Source organism: Chanos chanos, chromosome 3 (assembly GCF_902362185.1).
Source record: "Chanos chanos chromosome 3, fChaCha1.1, whole genome shotgun sequence".
Classification (NCBI taxonomy): domain Eukaryota; kingdom Metazoa; phylum Chordata; class Actinopteri; order Gonorynchiformes; family Chanidae; genus Chanos; species Chanos chanos.
This window is the reverse complement of record NC_044497.1, coordinates 15,932,590-15,959,308: the sequence shown is the minus strand read 5'-3', so window position 1 is coordinate 15,959,308 and position 26,719 is coordinate 15,932,590. Positions and strand designations below refer to the sequence as shown.

General features: G+C 41.3%; 1 protein-coding gene across 1 annotated transcript in view; it reads left to right on the top strand.

Moving 5' to 3' along the window:
• adarb2 (adenosine deaminase RNA specific B2 (inactive)) overlaps nucleotides 1-23,592 on the top strand; it is a 35,444-nt gene extending 11,852 nt beyond the window's left edge. Inside the window, exons 3-9 of the mRNA XM_030769254.1 lie at nucleotides 6,901-7,015; nucleotides 12,228-12,396; nucleotides 13,959-14,110; nucleotides 15,452-15,620; nucleotides 18,883-19,064; nucleotides 21,857-22,043; nucleotides 23,415-23,592. Coding sequence (XP_030625114.1) covers nucleotides 6,901-7,015; nucleotides 12,228-12,396; nucleotides 13,959-14,110; nucleotides 15,452-15,620; nucleotides 18,883-19,064; nucleotides 21,857-22,043; nucleotides 23,415-23,592 — 1,152 coding nt within the window. The remainder of the gene's footprint in view (nucleotides 1-6,900; nucleotides 7,016-12,227; nucleotides 12,397-13,958; nucleotides 14,111-15,451; nucleotides 15,621-18,882; nucleotides 19,065-21,856; nucleotides 22,044-23,414) is intronic.
• The last annotated feature ends 3,127 nt before the right edge of the window (nucleotides 23,593-26,719 follow it).

The following is a 26,719-nucleotide window of genomic DNA, read 5'->3' as shown; positions in this document are numbered from 1 at the left end:
CTTTTCGTGAGAATTTTCTTGTTTTGTTTTTGTTTTTTTGGTTCCATTCCCCCCCCCCCCCCCCCCGTTTTTTGTGCGTAAATATTCAGTATCACCTCAGAACTGATACCTTGTAAAGAAAAAAAATTGCCAACAGTCAGGAACATCCGATTATATCCTCATTTTGCTGGAGCTAAGGTCAGGTAGAGACCTTCGTATTTCATTTTATCGCCCTAAGCCACCTTGACTATGTGGTATGTGGTAGAAACATTCCATATTTGTTTGTTTATCTAGCGCTTTAAATGGTCTAAAGCGTTCAGTGCACATCAGTGTCATCTCTCCTGAAGGAGAGTTACATTAGCCAGCAGCATTAGCGTAGGCTGAGGAGTGGGGGATGACAGTGTTTGAATGGGCCCATCATTACCGATGTGGCCTTTCCCCGGCTGGCTCCTCCACAATCAGGAGTGGATAAACGAAGGATGTGTGAACAGCCCTCACTGTGAGAGGAGAGTCAACTGCCGGGCGCCTTGTTAAAACCACATTATGAATGCCTCTCTCTCTCTCTCTCTCTCTCTCTCTCTCTCTCTCCATTTCTCTCTCCCACTCTGTATTGTTTTCTCTTCCACTCTCTCTCTCTCTCTCTCTCTCTCTCTCTCCATTTCTCTCTCCCACTCTGTATTGTTTTCTCTTCCACTCTCTCTCTCTCTCTCTCTCACTCTCTCTCACTCTCTCTCAGGGGGCAGGTCATGTTATCCTTTTGAAGGAGCCACTTTTCCCTTTTCCCCTCTTTTTTTTGGGGGCGGGGGGGGGGGGGTAATGAATTATGCATGAAGGCAGTGGTGTGTGTTTTACACCGTCGTCAGCGTTATGAAGCCGTTTCTAGCTCTTATCTGCGTTCTCTCATCTCCACAGAGAGGTTAATCAAGTGGGACTCACGCCAAGCATTTTAACAGTAGCCGTGCCATCTGAGGTCTGCGCGTTCTCCTGGCTCTTCCCCGTCATGTTAACCGTGTGCATTTCATCCAGTGTATCCACTTCTGTAGCAGGTGAACCATACTGAACGAATACAACGCAGGTCTAAGAGAATGAACTTTTCAGCGGTGCAGGCTGGGAACACGAAGCCGTCGCTCAGCCGAAATACGCACGCAGAGAGTAATTTAAGCTCACGCTGTGTGGAGGCGGGAAATCCTGCCAGTTTGTGTTCACACACGTGCTTACAGATGGCACTGGTCTGGAAAAGCAGCTTTTTGTATCCGCTCTCGTTGTCTGTTTGCTCAGATGGTCGCGTTGAAAAGGTTTCGGACACAGATGTGGGACAGCGCCCTCCCCAAACAACATCTGCTTAGCGTGTCCACGAAAGCGCGGGATCACTCCATGTGTAATAACAAAATTATCATTCCCTTGGCAGAAGTCTTTTTTTTTTTTTTGTCAGTTTTGTCAGATTAACGCTGATGCTGGCCTTTAAAACAAGCCTGTTATTTTTTTTTCCCGGGTTATTATCCTCTACTGACCCAGAGAGTTAGGTAACGTTTGTCAACATTTAGCATGAGTTGCATCATCTTGTGTCTTTGTTTGTGGGATGACCTCGTTTCCAGCAGGGCTTGTTCTTAACTTTGATGTAATTTCGACGGTCATGTCTCTAAGGCGGAACTCTCAGTGCCTGTCAAAAAAAAAGGTGCCATCAGCAACTCTGTCTGAACATTCCCATGTTTTTTGTGATGACACATTTGTTTTGTGTTTCCGTTTCCATAATGGGGAACGTGTGCCTGTCTATCTGTATATGCGTACATAGACGCGTGTTGGATGCGGAGATCAGCCAGACCTGACAGCGTCACCTGCTGTGTCCTTCTCACCGGCAACTCTTGTCCGTTCGTGTTTCTCCCACGATGCTGAAAGACAACAGTACCTTTCACGACACCACCGGCTCAGTCAGTACATGCATCCATCAGTGTTCGGGCAGCCAAAACGATACCATCATAAAGTCCTACTTTCTCTCACTCTCATGTAGGCCACAGATACTGCTGGATCACTTCCCATCCCTGCAGCCCTGCTACCTCGCCTTTCACCCTTAATCTCACCTGCCACGGTGAGGTCTTTTTTTTCCAGATCAGGGATCGTGCGCAGCGGAGAGCATATAGTACCATGTGTTAAAGTGGATCCCTCAGGTCAGACGACCTAGCTATTCTCTCATGTGTGGAAGGACTACAGTAAGCTTGAATGCTGGTTTTTTTTTTTTTTGCCCCAGTCTGTCAGGCAAGTGGCTGAAGTGGCTTTTTTTTCTGTTCTTTTGTTTTTTGTATGACGACGGCGGAACAGCCCGGCTGTTCTGATCGACAACACCCTGCTGACGAAACTAAAAGCATCACTGGGTTCAAATCTGTTTCAGAGGCTGCAGGACCATCTGGACATTCAGCACAGAGAGGAAAAAGAACAAAGAGAAACAAGGTTTTGGCATGGTTTCAAGCTACGTCACCTCACAGGTTTCGAAACCTATGCATATAGTTCAATTACATGGAAGACGTTAGCCTGCTTTGTCATCAAGAGACAAAGGAAAAGCCATCCGAGAACTGAATGATCAAAGAAGTAGTGACAAAAGAGGGTTTGGTGTCTTCACCTTTGTGTTGATTATCAAGTTTTTCACAAAGTGTGAATGTGCTTGTCTGTCAGCATGGGTTACGGAAAACAAACAAGGATGATATTATTTGTAGCCATGACACTCTCTCTTGTTTTTTTTGTTTTTTTGTGCCCCCCCCAAAGCTTGTGGAGGCAAGGTGTTCCCACAACTGAATGGATATTGACTTTGAAAAGCCTCACACAGCCGGCAGCCGGCACAGGGATGATATAGTGGCAGGGAGGACACTATTAAAACTTGGAGAATGAATTGTTAAATACCTCTATAAAGAAATAGGAAACGTGGACCCATTTTAATGCTGTCATCACTGCTCTGCTGGGCCCTGATAAGGGGTGTGTGTGTGTGTGTGTGTGTGTGCGCGTGTGCATGTGCGTGTTAAGAGGTGTGGGGGAGGGGGAGAATCTGGAAGACATGCAGTCATATGATTGGATTCTCTCGAACTGGAGATTGCAGTGGGTGGCAGCTCCGTCATAGCTGCTCTGATGAAAAATGCATGTTAGCGCCACCAGACGATGGCTGAAGTTAATTGTGTTTTAACCCTGCTTACATCCCCCACTACCTCCACCTTCCCCAACCACCCCAGCAATATTGATGTATGACAATTGACAAATATCATCTAAAATATTTTACAAAGAATAAAATCATGGTTGGCCAGTGTCTTATTTATGTCTCAGCAGTGAGAGATCATGTCCAACCCATGTATTTCTGCCCATACACCTGACGTGGTGGCTAGCACCAGGCTTAGCTCAGTTCCCGCTGTTTTCCCCTCAGAGGAAACCGTGTGCTGTTTGAAGCCCTCCCAGAAGCCCCGGTCTCACCGGCCCCCCCAGAGGAAAAGACTTCTGGGTCAGGGATCAGTGGAGAAAATTTCCCTGTTGACATTTGTGTTCCTAGCACAATATTGACTTCTGAGAAATGAAGACGGCAGCAGAACCAGCACTGACATTCGGTGTTAGCCCAGAGAAAAAGGCTTTACCGCTGGCAGGGGAGAATGCTGCTGCGGAGTCTGGCACTTTGCTCCTGTTTTCCATTCTAATGCAAAGTCATATTTTTTATCCATAGGTTTTAATATACGGTACAGATAAGTGAGGTGTTATGACTGATTTAGATGATGGCTTTAAGAAGAGGAAAAACAATGTTTTGCTCATGATATTGTCTGGAGAATTTTGCAAAGCATTTCTTTAGGATTTAAGTTCATACATGGTCTTTGAGTGTATTTCTACTCTACTGCATTGCCATAGTTTGAATTCACAGCAATAAATAAATAAATAAATAAATAAAGACATTGCTGTGAGATTTTGGAAGCAGTGTTTATTTGGCTGTTTATTAGGTATATATAACAATGGTACAGAGTAATTTCTTATTCAAATAAAGTTTTTAATTCATATTCATATTCATATTCATTTTCATATTCATATTCATATTCGAAAGCAAGTAGATACTTTGTTCTTCCAAGATAGTTATTACACACATGTGAATACTTGCAATTAAGAAAAGGATTTCTATAAATTATTACAGTAGTTACAACAGAAGCTATGAGAATACAGTTGTTAGGACAACCTGCTGTGATAGCAGACCAACTTCAGAGTCGCTTTTTTAATCTTTTCACATAATTGCGAAAACCTTTGTCAAGTCAGTCGTTGACGATTCAAATGAGCACAGTTCAGACTCGTTATGTTTAGCATGCTTTTACCGTTACCATGGAGATCCATGGGCTGACACAGCCCATCTTCTTGATGGTGTTTCTCAGCTGTTTTAGAGCATTATGTTGCCTTTTGATTGCTTTAAACATTTCACTGCTGCTTTTGATCATTCAAATTGAGACCATTAACTACCCTGGCTTTTCTCCTTAAATCAAGCGCGGCAACAGTTTCCCCTCTCACTTCATAACATGAATACAAATGAATATGGAAAGTCTACATTTTGTTGGTTCGTGAGACAGTCTAATTATTAGACAACCTTTGGTTTATTTTGATAATTGTATGATCGTGATTTTTAAATGTGGCTCTTTTGTTTCTTCTGATAAATTGTGGCCAGATTATATTAATTTATGGGAAGGAAAATTTACGTTTTTTTCAACTGGGTTTTTTCAGTCCAGTTATTCTATACATTTTTCTACTCTGTATACTTTTATGCTAGACCCTTGCAGCATCATAGCATGAAACAAATATCTCTGAATATTTGTAACACTCAGAATCGGGGCAATCTTGGTCAATCTTTTCTCAAAATCGACCATCAAATTCAAATCACAGACCTCCATATCAACTCTCACCAAAAAAGCTGTGAGCTCCTCTTTAAACTTATCTCTAATTCTGCCTGCATCTTATCAACTCTCATGCTGAGTGTTACGGACATTAGATAGTATTAGGCCAGGTTGTATCAGACGGGAGTTCTAGCACTTCACACAGAAAACCTGGGCTTCAGGCCAAAGATGGCCCACGCCTCTCCTCTTTGAAGAGCGTGGAAATGTTTGGCATCCCACTTAATCCTTTTAATGTCACCAATAAAGGGTGTTTTATTAAGGTGACTTTGGGCTTAATGTTTAATCATGGCCGAGAGGCATTTAAAGGTGTCTGTACTCATGACCAGGCGTTCTCAATCAGAGCAAATCTTTAGATGCTTCAGTTTTATTACCAGGTAAAGAGCTTCAGTCATGGGATTTGTACCGACTAATCTGACTGGAAACAAACTGCACTTTTTTAGGTCTCTCTCACTGTCAGTGTTTTCAAGACTTCTTTAAGCAGCTGGTCACTTATTTTAATTTTTTTTTTATTTCTTTTCTTTTTTTGCAATACAAGATGAGAACGTTTGTTCTTTAGGCACTGGTCTTGTTTAGTCAGATTCCTCCAGACCTTCATTCTGATGATGCTCTGGTGTCAGCCAATCAAATAGGAGAAATAGTATGAAATTTTCAACCCTGAAAAGGAGATAATAGATAATGCAGGGTTTGGTCTTCTAACGTCTCATCAGAACACTGTCTAGTGTAACGTAAAGCTCCCAAGATGTAATCATATCCCAGTAGTGGTGATGATACAGTGATCAGTATAATATTAACGTTATCATTCTTTTTTTTTTCTTTTTTTTTTGTCAAATATGCTGTTGCAGATTCCTCTGAATGTTCAGTGACTGTTCCACCAGACTTGTTTATTCAAATCTGATGTAAAGTTTAATGTCACTGACAGTATGAGTGCTGTACTTGCCCTGTGTGGTTTAATTAGCTAAACAGCTGTGTGGTCATTTCCCACTGTCTTTACTGACCATGTCATTTCACGTCTCACACAGAGCTCCATTGTCTCTGCAGGTCAATGAATTAGTCCTAACTGCTTTATCATTGGTTCTATGGTCTCCCACGGCATGGCCATACAGTCTCTACCAAAAGCATCGAATATCCTCCACCACAGTTCCCGCAGTTCTGCTCCAGCCATAAAGAACAATATGCCCTGAAATCTTTTTTTTTTTTTAAATGGTGTGTGTGTGTGGGGGGGGGGGGGGGGGGGTAAAGGAGAGAAAGAGAAGAGAGAGAGAGAGAGAGAGAGAGAGAGAGAGAGAGAGAGAGAGAATGTGCACGCATGTGTGTGTGTGTGTGTATGTATGTGTGTGTGTGTGTGTTTGTTTGCTACACATATAATATAATAATTGCTACCCAGACATGGAAAAACTGGTGTAGTGAAAACAGAGTGTCCAGGATGGTAACATGTTATAGTAACGGTATCACTGCGATATGGAGAAAATCAAACGGTGTGAATGCAGGAGGGGTCCCAGCATTTTTCAGGGGGGCTAAGCAGGCAGCCGTGGGCCACAGCTCGGAGCAGGGCACAGATGGTTCATTTCCAGAATATGCTGATGTCACTGAACAAATCACTTGCTTTCATTAGCAAAAGCGTCTAAGACAAATGTATGCCAGCTAGCATTATTACCGTTCGCATGACAACTTTTTGATGAACCCATTAATAAACCCATTGTGCTGGAATTGGAGGAAATTCCAAAAGGGAAATTGTTGTGTTCTTTCTAACTGTGCTAGACATTACCAGTGGTATATTACTTCTAACCGAGTTGACCTGTCTTTATTTATCGGAATTTTTAAATAATTCAAATAATTTGAATGGCATTAAAAAAAAAAAATTAACTGTCGAAATGGTGTTACTCTGAGAATTTTCCAAAAAGGCTCATGCAGTGAAACACTCACATATCTGTGGATATGAAACAATCTGTTCTGTATATTATGTCTAATGCTGTAAAAAAAGGAGTGTGACAGGGGAAACTGATGGAGAACCGGTTGTGTCTTGCAGGATTTTGCCGAAGCAATATTCCACTTGGTGAGGGAGAAATACCTCGAGCTGGCAGGCAGCCCATCCCCCACGCACGCACGCCACAAAGCCTTGGCAGGCATCGTAATGACCAGAGGTATGGCAATAAATAAATAAATAAATTTATAAAATTTTATTGACTTTTATATCATTGTAAATTATTGAACCGGTCCAGTATACATAGACACCACAGACGCTTCATTCATGTTCTCCTGCAGAACTTAGAGGTAGAATAGAGTCAGGGAGGGGCTTCAGACATTAAATATTTAGTATTATCCCCCATGGGAGAGGAGGCCCATAAGGCTGCACCCATGCCGCTCAGTTTATACTTAAACATAGAGCTTTCTCTCACATACGAACTGTGGCCTAGAATACAAAGGTCAAACCTGTGTGGTTTCCTGCAAGTTGTTTATTCAAATGTTTTGATACACTACCATGAGGCAAAATCTCTCTCATTAATAACTTTGGAGTTTAATCTCATATTCATGTTGAAAATTAGAGCAGCTGCTACTCGATTTATCAATTTAAACACATGCACATCAGTGGCAGCTTTGCTTGGCAGAATCACTTTGACATTTCCACGTTTCCTTCTTTCTTTCTTTCTTTCTTTCTTTTTTCTTTTTTTTTTTGCTGTCGAGAGCTTTATCTTGCATGTGAAGCCAGACGTTTAGGGGTCAGGACTGGAGGATCAGTATCAGGATTCCCCTCGGAGGGACCGCGGCTCATCAGTTTAGACTTCAGTGAAACCGCACTCGTCCAACCTAATCCCGTCCCTCTTCTCTCCCTGCCTTGCAAATAATTGGTCGGCTTGTTTGTTAATAGTGCCGTTATCTTCAAAGATCCAGACGGCTGGCGGCCCAAGTATTTGTGGTGGGTTTGCTAGACGTAAACTTGACAGAAACACTAGGGGCTCCGTTTCCTCGCCTTTTGGAACATCTATTGAACGTTTCAGGCTTTAGCGTGCACCTTTGGAATACTAATGCGGAATGAACCGAGCTCCATGGCTTCATCAACCAAAGCCCCATACGAGGAGCTTTAACCTAGCTAAAACAGTTCCACAAAGGTTGCTTTATTTGGTTGTTTTATCCGGTAAGAGCAAACAGATACCCCTTAAATCTAATGGTGTGAAGAATCTGTTTTTTTTTTTTTTCTTAAACATAGCATGGTATTGATGTTCAGATGTTGCATTTTTGAACATCAGACGAGCAAAGCGTAGTCAAAGCAATGGCGAAGTAAAGGAAACTAAATTTCAATTTTTTTCCTCTCACGGGTGTGAAATGCATACGATTAAGCAGAGATTCTCCTGGTACATCTGAAACCCTTTACAATGTTTTGCTTTCAGCTTGAAAATTGTGTGTTGGAGGACAACTGCTTATAAGTAATTGCTTTCTTTTACCGAGTGAAGAAATGTGAAATTTGCAATATCTTTTTAGAATAACCTTGTTTTGACCTTTAGACATGTCTAGCTCTATCTCAGTAGTGACAAAAACTCAAGTTTGTCGCTAGGCTTTAAGGCACCAAAAAAAAAAAAAAAGAAAAAAAGAAAAGAAAGGGAAAAAATCCCAAAATAACACCAAACTTTTAATGAGAACAGTAGTCAATGTAATTTTAAAATCTGAAATGGCAGTTACCTCAGAAATAACAACATGTTCCATTGAATTTATGGAAAAATGAACCCTACTGGACAAACAGTCCAGTTAGTGCTTTGTTCTGTTCTCCTTGTAACTGAGAGACTATTGAGAACTGTACTTCATTATAGATGAGGGTTTTTTTCCCCTTAACGATGATATGCAACATTTTTGACCTCATTTAATTTTCAAACATTTTGTAATGCAAGAGCAACTTCTAAAGAATCAATTCATGAGACTCCTTTGGGTTTAATGGGATGTAAATGAGTTGAGAAAGCATGACCTTGTCCATTCATTTTACTCTGGCAGGAAATGGATTTAATGCAAATTTATAGATATTTGAAAAGAATGGCTTTGTACCAAAAACACCAAAGAGACCAAAGAGAGAGATCAGACTTGGAAGAACTGCAGTCAGCAGTCAATAACAGATGTGGGACACTGATTCAGTGATTGTACCATTTCTCCATTTCTTTAGAATAAGGATTTACTGAGTCACACCACAATGACTCTGTGTAAGACAACTTCTTAACAGTAGACTCACTGTGCCATTAGCAAACTACACACTACACAATGCATTTCCTTGGCAAGTGTGTATTGCCTTGTACTTCTCTCACAAGGGGGGGAAATACCACTTTAAATTTAACAAATGACTGGTGTTTTCCATCTTTACTGCACTCTCTCACAGATTGCTGAATAAAAGCAGGGCCCGAACTGTGAGGTCATTGCACAGTAGAACCAAAAGAGCCTAGAGAAATGAACAGAGACCATGACTAGTCATTCAAATACAAACACTCTTATTCATGCTGTAATGCTTCCTCATGACCTTGGCTGCTCATGGCCAGAGGATTTCAAATTTGAATGTTTAAACTTCATATCAGTTACAGCTGATAAAGCTGACTAGGTAACACTGGCATCCTAAACTAAAATAGGCTCAAAATAGCTAGATAACTAACCTAAGCTAATGCTGGTCTAAATGTGAACAATTAAATAGCTTAAATTAACACCCCCCCCCCCCCAAATCCCTTATTTATTTATTTATTTATTTGTTTGTTTATTATTGTGAATTCATCGCTGGCTATCATTTTCTGGCTTGAAACCTGATAGCAGCAGGAATGTGTATCGGCCTCTCCGAGGAATAGCCATAGAAATGAACAGAAACACAAACATTCAGTCGATCAACCTAGCGAGCAATATGAAAATTTAGCATCACTGTTTAATCAAGTCACCGCCATCACTGTCGTGGGTATGTATGGCAAACAGTCAAGCTGCTGAGGAAATTTCGTCAACACTTGGTTGTTTAGATTAGGCTACAGTTAGCAGCAGAGTCCAAAGTTATAGAAATATTACCCCTCTTCCTCTGCATCCCGGCCTTCTTATGGCTTTTTGAATTCTCTTTTACATTTGTAGAACCCTGGCTCGGGTCCATGCTCGAGTATAAACAGTCCTGTGCTTTACAAAGGCAATCATCTTTTAGATTGTTTTAGACTCACACTCTGTTGCTATCACAGTAGTTACAATGTCAAAACTGCTTTAAGAATATTTTATCTCCAAAATGTATTCATAACAAAAGAAGTTTATTCAGTAATAGTAGCCTGCTGTATTGGCATAATCTGGAACAGTGCTCAATGTTCTGTGAAGGGGGATGTGGAGAATTAACTGTCTAAGAATAAATTGTGAGAAAGCTCTGGGTTATTGTTGTAAGGAAAATACAATTTCCTATTTATTAATGAGAATATTTAAAAACAAAATTGATTTCGATAAGATAAGGTTTGTAATCACTTCATTTTCGGATTAAAACTGAGTTGGTATTTGTTTGACAGAGATTAAAAAAAGAAACTTTGCAGTTTGGTTTAGTACACAAAGCGACTCATGCAGCTCATATTTACACTGCATTCACTCTTTCTTTTTATAACTTTGTTTCGAATAAACAACTGAGCTGACCTCCTCTGAGTTCTGAGGTTAGAGAAAGCAACCTGATGTCTGGAAAATGCTTTTTCTGTGAAAGGCAGTGTTCTCCTTTCTTACTGCCACTTATAAGCAACATTCACTTGTTCTCTCTCTCTCTCTCTCTCTCTCTCTCTCTCTCTTTGTGATCCATGTGATTGTTCTCTGAAACCAACTGTGTCTGCAGGCTTTGCTAATCCTATATAAGAACTAGACAAACCTTTGTGTCATTTTCGCAGAGACAGAAAGTGGGTGGGAAGAAATTACTGCACAATTACCGTTTTTTTTTTTTTTTTCTACTTCGACCAAATTGATCTAAGAAAATGCTAAGCGGAACAGCAAGTGAAGAGGTGAAAGAGAGGAAATACACTGTGTGAGTGGTGGTGTGATCCCTTTAACTTAAATTATTCCCCCTATTGGAACAGTGCTCATGGCAAAACACTGAATAGAGATGAGAGCCAGAGATGCTATGGTCCCTTGCTGAGTTCTGTCAGTAAATACAGGTAAAAGGAGAGATAGAGCAGGAGAAAGAACCAGTGAAGGGCAGGAGCACTGTGGTGATGGAACTACCCAGAATTCATTTTTAGACTTGTGTTTTATGTTTTTTTTTTTCTTCCTGCTTTGGCAACTCATTTGAAGGATGGCATTGTTGGAATTCCCTCTCTGTATTTTTTCCGCATTAGCATTGAAATTTATCTCAGACAACATAACGTATTTTCTTCCTTTTATGCATTTGAGACACAGTGTAAAAGACAAAAAAATGTGCCAGGACCCGTGATCATAATGCAGTTCAGTCCCGATATTTCACTACAGTCACTTATGAAGATTTCCACATTCAAAGGTCTTCTCAAATGACTGCGTAGCCAAGCCTGCATTGCTCCGTTAAAACAACAAATCAAGAGCAATCGATGGATTGATTGACAGGACGGATAAGACTGTATGGTGTCGCTAAGCTGCGGTATCTGTCTCTGACCACCCTGTTCTAGGTCTTTGCACTCACGCACCCTCTCAATCAACAAAGACAGAGACAGGAGAGTGAGGGAGAGAGACAGGAGAGAGATAGGAGAGTGAAGGAGAGAGACAGGAGAGAGACAGGAGAGTGAGCGAGAAAGACGGGACAGGTGGCAAAGAGGCTTTCAAAGGCTACGCCTTTAACCCTGCCTCAATATTAGCTTTTATTATTGTTATTGCTGGATTGGCGGTGGTGGCAGTGGAAAGGACATACCTGCAATACCGTCTGGGCTCAGGAAGATAAAAGCTCATATGTAGCTCCTTGCCTGCAGGTCTGAGAGAAGCAGTGAACTCTGACTCTCTGAGACAACAGAGAGACTTTCCTTTCTCTCTCTCTCTCTCTCCCTCTCTCTCTCTCTCTCTCTCTCTCTCTCTCTTTTGCACTCTTTTTTTTTTTTGAGTTTGGAGAAAGGTGCGTTAAGCATGCTGAGATAGCCGCACACACAGTGATGATTTATTCTGTCTGAAAGGGGGAAAAAAAAAGTTGCCCCAGACCCCTAAAATCCTTTCAGCTTAGTCTGTCTGGAGGGGCTGGACTTTGTCAGGTGGGATCCTTTATGTTAAGACATGGGTTTCTTCTTACCATACCAACAGCAATCATTCTGGTGAAGTTCACTGGTTTTTGCAAATGCCATGTATGCTGTGTCCAGGCAACGACAAATATAAACGTATATATTAAAACATAGCAACATATTTGTCTTTGTTTCTTGGCTGGATTTTTGTCAGGTCTGGACCTAAGACAAGCTCAAGTGGTGGCACTGTCTACTGGCACGAAGTGCATCAACGGAGAGTATATCAGTGACCAAGGGCTCGTCGTCAATGACTGCCATGCCGAAGTCATGACGAGAAGGGCCTTAATCCGCTTTCTCTACTCTCAACTGGAGCTGCACCTCAGGTGATACACATACTCAACTCACATCACACACCTTACATCACACATGTTACATATTCACCGTATTACATCTTACATATTCACCATATTACATACATTTAGTGTGTGTTATCTTTCGTGTGCCAGTTCAATATCTTGAATGTTCATGAACTTGATGCAGTTCATGGTTCTTTCTTTTCTCATTTATCTTTATTGACAAGAGTGTGGAAAATTAAGCAAAATTCTTAACTGGAGCAGGAGTAGAATTGGCGCAGGAGTAGAAAGTAAAGCGATTAAGATTCTGTTTTACAGTCATCGTCTGCAGTATTAGTACACCAAAGTGCTTCTTTTTTGTTCTTTCGCTCAAATATGGTGATTATCTTCCATAATTTCACTGCAATTATATATATATATATATATATATATATATATATATATATTTCTGGAGCTTTGTGAATAAATAAATTGTAGGACATCAGTTAACACATGTAGTTTCACAGGTATATTTTTCTAAAGCCCGAAGTTTCTTATCTGTTGTTTACTTATTTACAGCCTTATTTAAAGGCTTGCTAGCATGTGATTGGTGATGCTGAGGAACTGCCCACTTGGTGGCCATTTCAGATGCTTAATGGCTTTCGTAATACAACAGATTGGTCCAAAGAAAGGCTTCCTTCTTTAATGTCATATTTGCATATGCGTAAGATTGACCTCCGTCTTCACGTGACGTGTAATCAAACCAACAGAATGGGCCCGTATGGTAGCGGTGTGTGTCTTAATTGGGTAGATAAATCAGAATGTAAACGGCCAAAGAAAATGCCAGAATGGCTGTCATGGCATCCCTCAGCGTGTCGATCTGGAGACGGAGAAAAGAGCGTCTCCCTACTCAACAACAAAAACTTCAACATTCATTACTTATCAACCACTAGGGAGAGCAGAAATGGTACGAAGACTCAGACTGTGTGTGTGTGTGTGTGTGTGTGTGTGTGTGTGTGTGTGTGCGCGTGTGTGTAAATATGTGTCTGTTCCTTGCACTTGTAACGTGCACATGCGCCTCATAATCCAGAGCCAGGTATTCTTTGGTTTTTTGTGGCATTAATTATGATGGTGCCTGGGAAAGTGGATGGGCCCAGTGGGAGGCTGTCATCCACACTCATGTCCTCCCTACAGATGACGAGCTACAGATCATCTGAGTTAAAGAGTTACAACTCCCCTCTGCTTTTCCAGCAATTCAGTCTTCACTTGCTCTGACAGAGTAATGATCTAACAGGATCTGTGTGTGTGTGCGTGCGTGTGTGTGTGTGTACGTGCGTATGTGTGTGTATGTGTGTATGCATATATATGTGTGTGTGTATATGTGTTTGTGTGTGTGTGAGAGAGAGAGATACACACAGAGAGGGGAAACACATCAGCCAGAGACAGCCTTGATCAGTACAGGAAAGATCAGTACTACGGCAGTATTTGTCTGCATTCCTCCATTAATAAAAGGCGATGTGCGTGTGTGTTTGTGTGTGCGCATACCCAAGTGTGCCATATACCTCAGAGGGTTGCCATTTCTCATATGCCTCCTCTTCCCTCCCCACTGAAAGCCAGAGGAAAGAAGACTGGGAGCAATCGATCTTTGTGCGCTGTAAAGAAGGCGGCTACCGGCTGAGGGAAAACATCCTCTTCCACATGTACATCAGCACGTCGCCCTGTGGAGACGCCCGCCTCAACTCACCTTACGAAATCACAGCTGACTGTAAGTCTCTCTCTCCCTCTCTCTGTCTCTCTCTCTCTCTCTCTCTCTTCCTCCCCCTCTCTCTCTCTAACACACACGCATACACACAAAACACACAACTTACGATATCTTCTTCTCTTTAGTCTGGCTTTTTTAAAAGGATCATCGCCTTCTCTCTCTCTCTCTTTCTCTCTCTCTCTCTCTCTCTCTCTCTTTCTCCTTCTCTTTTTCTCCCTTATTTCGTCGGGATTTCTGAAAGCGCTGTGCCACTTTTGTCAGTTGCTGTCAGAAAGCGACGTTCCTTCTTTTCATGTCACATCACATTCACAAGGTCTTCACAGGCCTGCCAGCAACAGCACCCAAGAGATGACACTTTAATGCTCAGTCCATAAAAAAAAAACTATATTTATTTAGATATCTAGCTTTGTGTCTCAGTGTGTGTGTGTATGATTTACAGGCTTAGAATTGTAATCTTTATAGCTGTTTTCCACCAAGTCATTTCATATGTTGATTTCTTTTTCTTCTTTTACTTTCAAGTCTGTTCATTCTCTGTGTTACGTCAACATCATATTGACAGTCTGGCTGTAGGGGAAAATGTTTAGAAAAATTGAATCATGCATAGTTGAAGAGAAAATTGTCTAGCAGGAAAGCTTTGAACTCCTGTAGCCCGGTTATTAAACCTTTTAAATGCTCATCAAGCAGCTTTTACAGATCAGAGGAAAGACTTATGGACTTCATGACAACTCTTTTCCATTTTATATGCAAAACCAAGAGAGGGGGAGAGAGAAAGAGAAAGAGAAAGAGAGAGAGAGAGAGAGAGAGAGGAACTTGGGAAGTTTTCTGCATCGCCAAAGACATGGTAATTGGCAATGCATGGAAGAAAATAGAAAAATACACCATCAAGACCTTCTGGTTGAGTGGTCTACATTCACTCATCTCCACACGATGCCGATAGAAGCTACCCTAGGGAGCAAAACAGTGGTACAGACTTACTGAACAATATGCTAACACAGATGGGAAAATGATGCTCAACATTTCCCACCCCTACCCAGAAAAAGGAGAGGGTGACAACCTACTGTTTTGAGGATTTGCTATATAATGCTATTTTAACTTCATACACTGTGGGTCTAAATGTTGATCCACATTGCACATAATGCTGTGTGTATATTTTGATGCAGAATCCTTCCAAGAATGTGTGATCTTTCAACACATGTATGCTCTATGTACAGACCAAATACATGCTGCTCCCGTCTGTGACGCCATAAATATATAACATGAAAAGACACCTACTGGAATGAAATTATGTGTTTGACATAAACCCTGTTGAGCTTCACTCATGTTTTCTGTTATCTGTCTCTGCAGTGAACAACAGCCGACCACTGGTAAAGAAGTTTCACAGCCACCTGAGGACTAAGATCGAGTCAGGGGAAGGAACGCTTCCCGTGAGGTCGCAGACGCCTGTTCAGACGTGGGATGGAGTTCTGCAGGGTGAGCGACTCATCACCATGTCCTGCACAGACAAGATCAGCAGGTAACCACACAACTGTCTCTCCCTCCCTCTCTCTCTCTCTCTCTCTCTCTCTCTCTCTTTTTTTTTTTTTTCTTTTAAAAAAAGGCTCAAAGCTCATATAAAAATGATACAATGTTCAAATACGCTGCCGGATCTCGTCTACCTCAGAATTTTCCCTTCAGGGATGAACTTAGCCGTAAATAACATGAGCTCAATGTGATCATTACAGTCAGAAATTGAATCGCTTTGGATCCGTAGCCATTGCCGGAGGGAGGGAAACAAACCAGCTTCAGACTAATTCTGCACAGCGGAGAGTGAAGGCTTTTTGTCGTAGAGAGAAGTGGACATAACTTCCACGGCGACATTATGGAGGCAGCACAGAGGAGAATGTATTGATTTAAGGTTTATCTTTATTAGAGCGGGATTACATTTTTATGAAGGCGAGCAAACTTCGTTTAAAGAGGACGTTTTTATAAGGCCTTTTAATGAACGAGAGAAAGGTTGGCGTGATATTTGTCTTGCGTGGGAGATAGTCCTCTGCTCCTAATGCTGACACTGGACTGGTGTTTGTCAATGCTCTGCACTAATGAGTTCTCGTTTATAAAGGTGTAGCTACTATAATCCTGTACTAATTAGCTTCGACTGTGAATGTCATTTTATTAATCCATGTTATAACAAGCTTCCTGGTGTTAAAGGTTTTCTCTTTTTTTTTTAAACAACATGTGTTCAGCCTTAGACAGCAGCCAGGCCAGTGTACTACAGTGTGGACTGTGACCCACTGTAAATGTATCCATGCAGATACCCACCTCCTCCAAAAAAAAAAAAAAAAGAGAGAGAGAGAAAACAAAATGTTTTGTTGGCCCTTCAGCCCAGGCTATTTGCCTTAGCCTAGCAAGTGATGAAGCTGTTTATTGTTACAGCGCTGTCAAGTGGGTGTGAATTAGTCTCGTTGACTGTGATATTGGATTGGTCTCCTTGTCTTTTTGTGCATCTGACCCCCATTGCCTCTGCTGTAAATGTGAGAATCGTGATGATCAGAGAAGGGAAGAATGTTAGCGCTAATGCTAAATTTGTTTGCCTTTTTAGCCATATGCCCCTGTTTAATTAAGTCCATGAATATACCCTTGTTAAGCGTTAAGGTTTTTTTTTTTGTTTTTTTTTCATTTTGTTTTGTTTTGTTTTTTTTCTCCTTTATAGCATTTCTTGAAAACTGATCTGCGCTTCCAAAACCACATACACTGTTTTACACACAAGAACATGATGGTGATCGGCTCTACAGATAGTGTGTGTGCGCGTGTGTGTGTGCGTGCGTGTGTGTGTGTCACTGGTATGTGCAGGAACACACACACACACACACACACACGCACACAAATACCAGGGTGAGGCTCTTTCCTTTAAAGAGCTGTTAATTTGACCAATTTGATTCAGTTGGCCAGGTCCAGGAGCAGTCCGATTAAATCTGACCAGGTCACCATCAGGGGTGAAAGCAATTACTTTACAAAAAATAGAAAAACCACAAAAAAAGGGACATTCTGCGATTTTTCCCCCCCTGCTACTTCATCCTTCTCTCTCTTTTTCTCTTTCTCTCTCCCCCGTTTTATATCCCTGTAAATTATCCCGCCCTCCCATTGAAGAGGCTAGGTCACTGTGGGGCAGCTAATCAAGGTCATTGTCAAGAGCATAGCAGAAAAAGAGGGGCTTAAGTTCTTATCCTCCTCCAATGAGCTCTGCTTTACCACTTACACGCGTGCACACTCGCACGCGCACACTCGCACGCGCACACACACACAGACAAACATGGGTAGGAGCCAGAACAAACGTAATTTTTTCCTTCCCCTGCTCAAACTCTTTTTGGATCCTTCTTCATCTTTACTCTTCATTGTCTGCATTGTCTGTCCACATAGCACATCTGGGCCCTCTTTCCCCTCCCACCTCTGTTTGTGAAGGTTGAGAGTTCTCATACTTCTATTCATTATTTTTCAGAAGCACCAAGGTATGGGAACCTGATTGAGCAGAGTAGATGTTTAATTAAGTCAACGACTGTTTTAATTGGAAGCTTAAATAGCTTCTCTATGAATATGATCCCTTATATATATATATACCATTTAAGTTTTATGTAGATGAACACATTACTTTAATGGCTCAGGATTTTTACGGAGCAGGGGAGAGGGGAGGGCAGAAAAGACCACGAGGGAGAGAGATAGAAAGACTGAGAGAGAGAGAGAGAGAGAGAGAGAGAGTGAGAGTGAGTATGTCTCCCCCTTTTAAAGTTCTCGTAGCAGCCAGATGGCATGTCTTTTCTTGCATGAGATTAAAAGATGTTTCTAATTCACAGTGTCGCTTCCTGGGCAAATTAATATTGCAGGGCTAAATCGTTTCTGTTTTGAAAGCACCAGAAGGTGGGGGGTAAAGAGAGAGGGAGAAAGAGAAAATACAATTTCAACTCCTCTCTTTTCTTTGGAAAGGGGAAAAGCAGACCCCGTGAACAGATTGGACCTCAGGTACACGTGGACTCGGGTTTTGAAATGCGCTGCGATTCTTGGAAAGCGGCGGATGTTAATTGACTGCTTGGGGAAGCAAAAACTATAATGGTTCATTATTAGTCATGAGGAGAGATGGCAGGACGAGAGCCGACTGCACTAATTGCAGACATGATAAAGAGACCTTAATTAAGCAAAAGAACAATGATATAAAATTAGCAGCATAATGTTTGTCAATGATTGTGCTTTTCATAAGTTCATTAGTAGGTGCATATGAGAATAAACCCGTGAAAGGCTCGCAACAAGCCTGTCTTTGTTTCATCCAACAGAGGAGACTGACTACCGACCAGCTGGGTTTGAAACCATTGTCTCGTTTAATCAAATAATAGATAGGATCTTATATAATGTGTTTATGTAAATTGGTCTTTGTCCTTGTATTCTAACGTGTTGTGGGTATTTTGATTAAATGCGGCTAGAAAGAAAAAAAAGAAAAGAAAATACATATATATATATATACGTATGTATGTGTGTATATATATATATATATATATATATATATATATATATATATAAACTGGAAATTTCTTCAAATTTTAGATGACACTGTTTATGTTATGGTCATGATTAACAAGAGCAATGCTTTGACACTTTGGGAGTGTGTGTGTGTGTGTGTGCGAGAGAGAGAGAGAGAGAGAGAGAGATAGAAAGGGAAGGATTATGAGTGTCTTCCTGTATTTTCTTGCATTACTTAGAGCATCCACTTTTTTCAGTCTTTACTTTAAGCTTTCTTTCTGTTTCTGTAGGTGGAATATACTAGGCCTGCAGGGGGCGTTGCTGAGTCACTTTCTGGAGCCAGTGTACCTGTCCAGCTTAACGGTGGGCAGCCTAAGACATACGGGTCATTTCTCCAGGATGATGACCCAGCGTCTGGAGCAGGTTGGACCTCTGCCCTTCACCTACAGGCGCAACCAGCCCCTTCTCAGTGGTACGACACCTTACAAACATCCTATTCACTCAGATAAGCTTGAAAAGTCTGATATTGTGACCAAGCAACTGACGCTCACACTTGTGTTTCGTCCTGAACCGAAACTGAATTTACGGAGAAGACGTTTTTTCTCGTCTGCCGTGCAGCTTCTGATTACTTTCAGACCTCAGTGCGAGGATGCAAATGTTCTGCAGGTCGAAACACGTCAGCCTCGTCTCAGTTTAATGCTCACTTATCCAAGAGCGAGATGTTTGCTTGTAGCTTTAAATTGAGTTATTTCATTACTTCCGGTTGAAGGAAATGCTCTTTTGACAACCTTTGCGCTATATAATAAAACAAACAAACAAAAAAACAGGCCCAAACAAACACACAAACAGCTCCTTCTTAATAGTCTGGCTCCAGCAAGGAGCAGAAACCAGGTCTATACCTCCTGACCTTCAGTGTTAACCTTCCATAGGTTCACCTCCATAGGTTACCGCCAATGCTCATGTCTGGGAAATCAATCTAATCATAGGGTTTTATCAGAGGGGTATTCAGCTTAGGAGCACGATGAAGAGGAGTTGGGGACTTTCAGAAGGCTCCCCACACACCTCCCCCGCCGGCTTTCTTTTCAACGCCATTGATGAGTTCCGTCTCCATTGTGTCTTGTCTCTTGTTCGTCAGAAAATGGTCAGGTTATTTTAAGCCCTCCGCCATGAAAAGGGAACAGGAGTTCCCGAGGAGCTGCCTAGCGCCTCCGTTATCGCCGCGGGGCAAATGACTCCTTCACCAGGACGCTAAACACATCAATGAGACTGTCCTTCAAACACGGGACACACACAGGACCTTCACTGAACCTATACATAGCATTAGAAAATGCCTATAAACAGCTCTGTTCTGACATACGGAATGGTATAGAATCACAATCATGAGCACAGATATCATATCATGAGGTGATGTCACAGTTTAAATGTGAAGTCATATCCCAGTGGAGATAGCAAAAAAAAAGGAATGTTCCAGAACGGCGAATGGCCCTGAAACTGATCAAGGAGAAGAAAATGATAATAAAAAACCCCCTCAAACTGTCTATTATTGAGATGCAAGACACAGGTAAATTGAAGGTTTCAAATGAGGCATGAATAGGAAGCCGGAGGAGAGAGCCAGTCATTGTGCAGAAACCAGTGTCTATAAGGGCAGAGAAGCGGTAATAAGAGCATGAACAATTGTTGCATTGGCAGGCAATTTATCCCACGTTTGAGGAGCCGTAGAAAAAGAGATTCACACTAAACATTCATGGATGCAGACACGGAAAAATAAGCCTACTAGCACTTGACAATGTCTCTTTTTCTTTTACCCTTCACCCAAAGACAATGTTTCATTATTAATCTGTAGCTCTTTGAAATGACATTTCAAGTGTGAAGAAGTTACCTATTTATTAATAATTGTAATAACTAGGTTTTAGTCAAAGGTGGAATTGCAGAGTTAGATATTAAATGTAGCACTAGGAAGATGGAAGAGGGACAATACGATTCCTGGGTCAAGCTCTATTTTCCTCTCTGTCCAAAGCTACCCTTTTATTTTCATTCACATCTAACAACCCATACAGTCACTGAGATATACCACCATTCTTTCCACAAACACTCCCATATAGATCTTAACAGTCTTCATAAAAGAATAAAAGTATAAGTTTGAACATGTGGAGATTTAGAGGGATAAGTGAAGTAGGATTGCCTGTCTTACTTGCAGGAGCTTGCATATGAAAGTGAATAGAGTGTGGATCACCGCTTGACCGGTGTAGTGGATGCAAGTGTTGACTGAGGAGGGGTTGCTAACTTCCACTGTTTGAAGCACCATGTTCCCCCTGCACCATTCAACCTCTACTGAACACCACTGCCACTGGAATGGGCCTTGTTTGTTTGTTTGCTTGCAACGCTCTAAGCAACCTCTTGGGGAAAGAGAGAAAAAGAAAGACAGGGAGAGAAAGTGTGTGTGTGTGTGTGTGTGCGAGAGAGAGAGAGAGAGAGAGAGAGAGAGAGAGGGGGAGAGAGAGGGGGAGAGAGAGGAAGAGAGAGAGAGAGAGAGGAAGAGAGGGGGAGAGAGAGGAAGAGAGAGAGAGAGAACTTGTGCCCGGAGTAAGAGAGAAAGAGAGAGAGAGAAAGAAAGAGTTAGTGAGACTTGGAGAGAGAGAGAGAATGTTACCCTAATTGGCAGAGAAAGTGGTACTGATTGTGCAGCACAAGCCAGCCTTTGTGTCTGGGGCCGGTGTTTACCACAAAGATTCTGCACTGGCTATCCATAAAAAGAAAGCCTGATACACACGCACGCACACACACACACACACACACACACACACACACACACACACACAGCTAATGAAACGTTCACATTTTTAATAGAGCTTTTCCGGAGTAGCTTCATTCACTGTTCTCTAAAGACGCGGCACAAACACTCTTCTGACTGAGTAGCTGTTGACCCCAGGACTATCAGCTTGTCAAGTTTTCGAGTAGGTGTTGATATATCCACAAATCATCCATCAGTACCTCATGAGATTTTTCATTGCACTGCATATTTCTAATACAGACACACACTAATAAAATGCTTCCAAGCTAATTAGAAAATGAATTGAAATCCTCATTAAGCTGAGGGCAGAAACATGTACATGACTCCGCAAAATAAAGAAATAAGACAATAAATGTATAAAAAAGAGCATTGTACCTGACACAGGTATGCTGGATGCATCATATGCAGGCTGTGTATGACTATAATGAATTACTAAAATGTGAAGAGAAGGTTTAGTCTCTCGTCTGTTTCAGGCTTAAGCAGCAGCGAGGGGAGGCAGTCTGGGAAGTCTCCGTGCTACAGCGTTAACTGGACGGCTGGAGACTCTCAGCTGGAAGTGGTCAACGCGTCTACGGGGAAGAGGAAGGACTCAGGAGCCCCGTCTCGACTCTGCAAGCACGCACTGTTCACACGCTGGGCAAGACTCTACCGCAAGGTGAGTTCAACTCTGACCCGGACCAGGGCTCGATTCAGTACGATGTCAGCAATCCCCGTTCGCCTTTTTTGAAGCAAACATGAGGGTTTCGACTGAAAACTGTGGTCCACTTTAAAGAGTGTGCTCTAAGTCTCCTCTGAAGTGCCCGTTGACAGCTCATGTTTGTTCTACAGGTTTTCCTGATTCTGTGACTGAATGACTTGATGTTTAGTTTATATATGTATATCAGACATACTAAAGCTTTGATAGCGGTAGCGGTAGATGGAACTTAAGGGAAATTTCGGAAAACATAAATATTGATCTAAAAGACATTTGAAGTATGAACTTGTAGTCAAACATTAAACTCTTAAATCATTAAACTCCCAACACTTTGTATTTTAGGGACATACTCATATCAAGCAAAGGCGTTGTTGTATTGTGTAATAGGCATACATCAATAGCTAAATCCTTTTTTCCATCCCCGGAGTCAGACTCACCAATTCACTTTAGAGCTGTAATGATTTTTTTTTTTTGTGAGGAGCTAAACAGAAATACTTTACAAAAAAGAGAAAAAGTAGGTTTGTTTTTCTAAGTATGTTTTTAAAACTGTAACTATTAGAATGTATCACTTCCTCTAACACTGAGAATGTGCTGTAATTGTGTAGTAAAAATTCAGTACACTGGATACCTCGGTTTTCAGAGTTTTCCTTCAGGAAACCAGCTTACTGTTCGTTACCCACTCCGGCTCCACGGCACACAGTGCAGCTCTTCTATAAACAGTATCTAAAACTTGAAGTCGAGGACTCCTGAGTGAACAAGTAAACAAACAAATATACTTTTTGAACTCTTGAATACTTTAGTATCATACTTTGTAATTCTTAGAGAGATGAGAAATCACAAGGAACTCTTTAATTCTCATACGGAAAATGCATGAGACAAATATAGCTGTTAGATCAAATGGTGGCAGTTAAAGTGTAATGACTCTATTAAAAAAAATGTAGTAATGTTTTTGAGCAGGCAGTGGAATGGCCTCCCATGGCTCCCTCACTGTGAGTTCAGTGGGAGACGCAAGAGCGCTCACTGTAATCTCCAACAAAGAAACTTTTCCTTCTGCCCTCGTCTGCTCTGTCACTTCTTTGTGTGTGTGTGTGTGTGTGTGTGTGTGTGCATGCCACCAAAAAATGCACAAAAGCACAGAGAATGTTCAATTGCTTGTGAAATTTAAATGGGGAGATTACACAGCTGTTGAAGTTCCCCCCGTTTGTGCCGGCTCATTCGTTTTGTTTTGTTCTCTCACCCCACTTTTTCCCCTCTCTCTCTCTACCTTCATCTTCCTCTTCTCTCTCTCTCTCTTTCTCTCTCTCTGTCTGTCTGTCTTCCCCTCCCTGCCCTCTCTAGCTAAACGTCCACACAGCCAGTCCAGTGGAAGCACCGTTGATGTACTGTGAGGCTAAGTTGGCAGCAGGTTGCTATCAGACTGTGAAGCAGCAGTGGATGAAGTGTCTACAGGAGTCAGGACTGGGGACCTGGGTGAGAAAGCCACCAGAACAGGAGCACTTTCTCTCCTCTTTGTGAGAGAGTGGATGAGCAGGACATGGCTAGCCCCTTTCTCTCTCTCTCTCTTTTTCTCTCTCCCTCTCTCGTTCTCTCTTTCACTCGCTCTCTCTCTTTGTCAATCACTATCTTACTGAACACTCACCACTCTGTCAAGCTGTTGCCATGGTGTGGCAGTCTCATTCAGACGTGCAGTCAAGCCGGTTTCACTGCCGCAAAAGTAAAGAAACAAAAAATAATAATATAAATAAAAAGAGAGGGAGAAAAGAGTGAGGGAAGAGGAGAAATAAAAGAGAGAAAGAGTTCATTTTGGCAGTGACCTCAACCTTTCGTCTCCCATATCTCCTTTGTCACTTTCTCCATCCAGAGCTTACACACCTGCAGTTGTCACAGTTGAGCGTGTGTGTGTGTGTGTGTGTCTGTACGTATGTGTGTTAACCTTCACCAAAGTGAAAGGCAGCAGCCATTTTGTCATCAGGCGTTTGTGGACAGCCGGCCCCTGCAGAGCTTCAGCACGGTGTCCAATTAAAGACCCTGTCAGCATGATGCCACACAGCAAAGCTTAGCACAGCTCTCTCTCTCTCTCTCTCTCTCTCTCTCTCCCTCTCCCTCTCTCTCTCTTTCTCTCTGTTCAGCATGACTCAGAAACCAAGAACAGGGTTTGACATTGCAGAGACAGGTTAATTCAGCCCATCCTTTGAGTCCAGCACAGGGAATATAAAGAGAAGGAAAGAGATAATAGCACAACAGTAACAGAAGTGCTGCCATCAACCAACTCTGGGTCTCTGTCGAAGCCCTCCCCACCCCCCTCCCCCTTTCAGCCCGTACAGCTCCAATGCTTCCCCTGCTCTGCTTTTCCCTCATCCATGACACGTCACCTCTCTCTCTCTCCCCCCCCCTTCTTTTTCATTTTCCTTTGACTTTCCTCATGCCACCACAGGACACAGAAAAGGGAGTGACCTCACTGTAAAAGAGAAGATGTTTCTGATTTTTTTTTTTTTAAATTATTTTTTATCATTATTACGCAAAAGGAAATACAGTGTAGGGAAACTTTATTTGACGTATCAGCATTTTTTTTTCTTTCTCTGTATGAATGAAGAAGGATGCTGTTTCAAAGGCATTTGTCCCTTTGCTTATTTACTGCACTGGTTGTTAAAAGACACATGGTTCGTTTCCCTCTAAGTTGGCCATTCCAGTAACTTTAATGGTTTTATTCATATTTTTGTGGGCATGCCATAATCTTTTGACATTAATGTGCTTTGAATCTTAGGTTATTTACGGTATTTTTATGTCTTTTAACATATCTTCGTGTTTGCGTTTTTTTGTTTTGTTTTGTATTGTTTTTTGGTTATAGTTGTGATTTCCTATATGTTAACACATCATTATCAACCCTACTTTAAATATTCATTATGTGAAATTGGTTTAGTTACGTTACACTGGTATGAGTATATTATAGTCACTCTCAATATGTTTTGTCATTGGATGTAGTGTTCGTTTTCTGGTTTTACTGACACTTTTGTCCTCACACTAATTTCATCTGAAGAATATTGGTAGTCACAGAGACACCTAGTGGTCCCGGATTTGTTAGTTTATTCCTGAAGTTTAATTTCATTTTTAGTTCCTTCCATTTCGACACCTCCGGCCATCCCATTTCCTCATTTCCTCTGCCACCACTTCTAATTAGCATATATCACAATATAAATATTTTTCTGAACTTCCTTTGGCTGAATGAATATATTTTGGTGGACGACAGCCTTGACTCCAAGTGACTGATTTGGGACACTTGATTATTATACTGAGGACACAACACGTAGGTTTACATACTATACCCACATTAGCAGAAATGAACCAAGACAGAAAGTGATATTCTTTTGGCATCACTGCCTGGGCAGGAGAAGACTCAGCTCCTTATTGCCTTGTGTCATGATTTTGACAAGTCCTCCAAGTCTGTCATGGGGAGTCACTTACAGCCTATTATTTTGTGCCACTGAATTTTGCACCAATTTCACTTCAATTTGGCCCCAGTCCAGCATTATGTTTGTGAACTTAGTCCAATAGTAACATGTCAACACAGAGCAGTAATAATGGTAGAGCAACTGAGATTTTAGACATGGGACAGGTAATGCTAAAGCTATCCTGCTAATAATAACTAATGATAATCTTACACACAAATGGCCACTTTTCAGTTTTGGACACAAAATGTACACATGGACATATGTTTATGATTTAGTTAAATTTGTGTCTTTATTGTTGTTCTGTATTTATGCTCATAATAATTGTTATTTTTCTTCGTTTTCTTTTACAAAATGTACTTAATGAGACATATGTAGGGAAATTGTTTTCATTAACTCATCTATTATGGTATTTTCATAAATCAAACTGGTTAAATGTTCTAATTTTCTTTTCTTTTCATTGAGGTTGCTAACATGCCATATTGAAAATTCTATACAAGAATGAAACAAAATCAAATTAACACAAATTGACATAGTAGGGCATGGTAGAATGGCAATATTGTAATAACAGCTGTAAATTTTGTACAAATTTGTAAAAGCAAGAATTAAAAAAAAAAAAAAATAGAACATACCAGAGATGAATCGAGTAATTAAGGTTACAATATGAAGGTGTACATTTAAATGTAAGATTATATGCTGCTAAGGTCTGTAAATTGCACCTCAGTTATACCTTAAAAGTGAATGTTTGTTTATGTGAATAAAGAGGAAACATGTACACATGCTCTCTTTTCTTTTCCCGTCATGAGACAACATGTAAAACTAGGGACTGAAGGTCACATGAGTGGCGACCACAACGTGTCATTTCTTACCATTTAATATTCTCACGCACATTTCATTTGACCAAATTTAGTAGAAAATGGGAGACATCCGTGCTACCAATGCTGTTCTTCTGGAATCACATCACTGTCTCATCTGATTTCAGCTGTCTGGGTGTGTAAAACTCTCCACACATTATGTGTCCTAAAGATAGAGCCCCTGTTTAAACTCACCTAAGCCTGGCACAGTTCCTGAAAAAAGGTACCAGTCAAACAGTGTTGATCTTTTACATGCTGGGACGTTGTGTTAAATTAAAATCTGTTCTATAAATATTACCCCTTCTTTATATCCCTTACATTATACATGATTTGTTATGCCTG